General features: G+C 45.3%; 1 protein-coding gene across 1 annotated transcript in view; it reads right to left on the bottom strand.

Moving 5' to 3' along the window:
- edar (ectodysplasin A receptor) overlaps positions 1-409 on the bottom strand; it is a gene marked incomplete at both ends in the record, with an annotated part of 20,420 nt that extends 20,011 nt beyond the window's left edge. The window contains one exon of the mRNA XM_080839481.1: positions 359-409. Coding sequence (XP_080695607.1) covers positions 359-409 — 51 coding nt within the window. The remainder of the gene's footprint in view (positions 1-358) is intronic.
- Positions 410-3,601: the final 3,192 nt, after the last annotated feature.

The raw sequence follows: 3,601 nt of genomic DNA, 5'->3' as shown, positions 1-3,601 counted from the left end.
ATAATACCCCTTCCCATTTAGCTGATGACCAGCAGCTTGATACACACCTAACCTCCTGTAATCCTTGTGCTTTTGGGGAAGGAATTAGAAGGGTATAATTAAGACAACTCAAGCTAAATGAACTCCTGGGAGGGTTGCCAAGAACGATTGTGCAAGTGAGGGGGAGCTGAGGAGACAGATTAAACAGCTCACTTATTGCGGCAGTAAAGAAGCCTTTGTTGTTGGGGGCTTTGGCAACCCCCTCCTACAGTCCAATTCTACCCGCGCCAGTGTTCTTGCCCTGGGTAGACTGCTGATGCCACAGCTGGAGGGGAGGGAGGGGAGGGGGGGAAGCAGAGAGGGTTACTCCCAAACTCACCAACAACAGGGACAGCAAACAAGACTCTGGATGTCCTCCTTTTTGGACCATCTTGTCTTGCTCCTGGAAAGAGAGAAAGAGAGAGAGGGAGAAAGAGAGAGAGAGAGCGAGAGAAAGAGAGAGAGAGAGAGAGAGGGAGAGAGAGAGAGAAAGAGAGAGAGAGAAAGAGAGAGAAAGAGAGCATGATTAAGGCTGATTGCTTAGCCTTGCTGTGACTGGCAGCTGCTCATGTGTGTACACGTTCTGTCTCTACCTCATGCCCAAGAGTAGGAGACACACACACACACACACACACACACACACACAGTGTCAGAGAAATATTCTGACCCTCAGCCATGACTACACCATACAGCTTGCTCAATTTAGCATTCAGCATGTCTTCAGGTTTTTCACACTCGAAGGAGCTGTATATCATTCTTTTCAGTAGCTACAAGTGTTTTCTCAGCCAAGAGGAAAAAAGCTCCTCTCTGTCTTTCTACACTTTGACTGAGGCATTCAAATGTTCAGAGCCCAATTTCACAGACTCATTTAGAACTACACAGTGCATATATGACAATCAGACAATCTGTTGTAGGATTAGGATCTTCTGAAACTTACATTTTAGCTCCCACATAATCTGGTTGATTTGGCACAAACACAAAGTAAACCAAAACCGTTATTTATTTATTTTTTACCTGCTGCATATAACTGCATATAACTTGCATATTACTGATTCCATGTTTTTCTTTTTTTTTAATGGTACAGACAAAAGTAAATCTGATCACCTTATCATTATCTATTTCCTCATATTTACCCTCTGACATCTGATTTATTACACCCATATTTTCTATTGCCGTATTTACGAGAATCCTGTAAATGAGAAGGAGTAAATAGATTTAATGGAGTATGGCAACAGTCTGACAGTAGTGAGTCCTGACGCCACCCTCCCCTCTGCACTCCTTACCTACATGAGACTAGTTTTTATTGGCCCACGCCCAGAGCTGTAATAACACACCGCTCATATTTCTTTCATTACAGCATAAATAATGTCGTCACCTTAATTGAAAAGAGATGGCATTTTGGGACATGCAAATCTACATCTTCATTCTCAGGTCAAGCATGATTAGTTATCAATTATCCAAGATTTCCTGAATGTACTAGTCAGACGTAAACATATTTCTTTGTTTTGAGTTTTGCGTTAACATTAAACTGTATCCAAATGGGTCTGCATTGATCATCATGCACTGACACTACAGCTGAGGCAGCTAGTGTGGCTACCCCTCCTACTAACTGAAGTGTTCTCAGAAGGAACTTGTTGCTGGTAGTAACCGAGTTGTTTGACGTAAGTAAGCCCAGAGTTTTACAAGAGCATAATTACCCACATGTCCCAGAGGGGTGCTGTGGGATGGGGGGGAGAACCATGGGTACAGGCTGTGGCACCCCCCTCCCTATGAACCAATCCATATAAACACTGGGGGTGGGGGTGGGGGGGTGGGGGAAGTGGAGTAGTGTTGGCATGCACCGTCACAGAACGAGCACAGGCTGTAACCAAAGCAATAAATTACGCTGGCTCTCCCTGCAGTCATGGCGGGACTCTAGATGCCTTGTTTTGCCGCTGTGTTTACACCCTTGACAGCTGATAGGTGAGACCTGCAGCTAAGACTGCTGAATGTTGGGCCACACAGCCAGAATCTCTGATCTGAGGAGGGTGGTACAAAGTGCACTCAAGGTGCCAGAGCAGAACTACTCCCTTCTTTTCCATTTGCCGCTTTCAGTTGACATTTAAGTTTTCGCTATAATCAATCCGTCATTAATGGTTGGAAAATGTGGCACAAATAATGCCAGTTAAAAGTAAGCTTTCCAATACTCCGAAAGGGTACACAATCAAAGGCAATCCACCACATCAGATAGAAGACAGAGGCAATGTGGAAAACATTCTGGAATAGCAGTGGTTTATCCAGAAAGAGAATGTCTGTAGTTTAGCCAAAAACACACACAAATAACACACAAATAACGTATCCCTGTCTATAGATGTGTAGCCAGGTGATACCATCTCTTCACCCTGCTACCCTCTGGCAGGCGCTACCGGGCCACTACAGCCTGCACCTCCAGACTGCACAGTTACCCTCCTCCCTTCCACCCAGCACAACTGCACTTTTTTAGTGGTTGCACAAACACAATTCCTTGTCTATCTAATGCACAATGACAAATAAAGTCTATTCTATTCTATACAAGGTAAAGGCCGTGGGGATATCAAAACCACATCAAATGGAGTGATCATCATTTAGATAGCTCTGGCCCTGCCCCTGCCCCTGGCTCTGGCTCTGGCTCAGCATCCCCCAGGTAGAGAGTGTGCATCCAGGAGTTATGAACTGGGCTTATGAACTCCACCCATCTATAGGATTACATCTGTCAGATGAATGGCATCATGTATTTCTGTGCCAGCCTGTAGCACAGTGGCGCCTGCCTATCCTAGAAACTCAACATTGTTGGGTTTACAACTATGCCCTTATGTTATTATGGACTAGAAACGAACAAACATTCCTGATGAATGTATGTGAGACTGCTATATACAACCGGTTCAACACAACTAAATAACTGGAAAACTAACACACATGTATAAAACGAATGTCATAATTACAAGTGTGTGTGTGTTCATATGTGCACTTTTGAGTGTGTGGGGTTTTTCATTAGAGATTCAATCTGAGTGTGGAGGAACAGGGGGAGAGAGAGATAGAGAGAGAGAGAGAGAGATAGAGAGAGAGAGCGAGAGAGAGAGAGATAGAGATAGAGAGAGAGAGAGAGAGAGCGAGAGAGAGAGCCCTGAAGGAGAGTCTCTGTATGTGAGGAGGACTGGAGAAGGCTCTGAACAAAAGGTGCAACGCCGCACCATGGGTGGCAACTCCACCATGGGATAATCTGCTGTGTCAGCCCTGCTGAACCCTCTCCAGATCAAACACACAGGTGACACTTGAGTCTCCCCGGCATTAAAAAACAGTTCCACATCCATTTCTTGTGGGCGGCGTGCAGCATCCTCCTTCCTCTCCACGGCCCTCATGTGCATCACACCGTGAACTATTCATGGGCGTGCATCAATCATAGCGAGACAAAACTTGGGTAGTCTTGACCGCCAGCTGAAAAAAATTACTGCGGTGTTTTCAGCTTCCTTCACAGCCACAGGCTGTAACTTCAAAGCAAACAGGAGGTTAAACTGATCTGAGATCTGAGCTGAAAGGTGGACTGCTTAAAGGCAGGTGAGCGCCA

This window comes from Sprattus sprattus, assembly GCF_963457725.1.
Source record: "Sprattus sprattus genome assembly, chromosome: 5".
Taxonomy (NCBI): Eukaryota; Metazoa; Chordata; class Actinopteri; order Clupeiformes; family Clupeidae; genus Sprattus; species Sprattus sprattus.
Note: the sequence above shows the minus strand (reverse complement) of the source record. Positions and strands in the feature narration are given on the sequence as shown.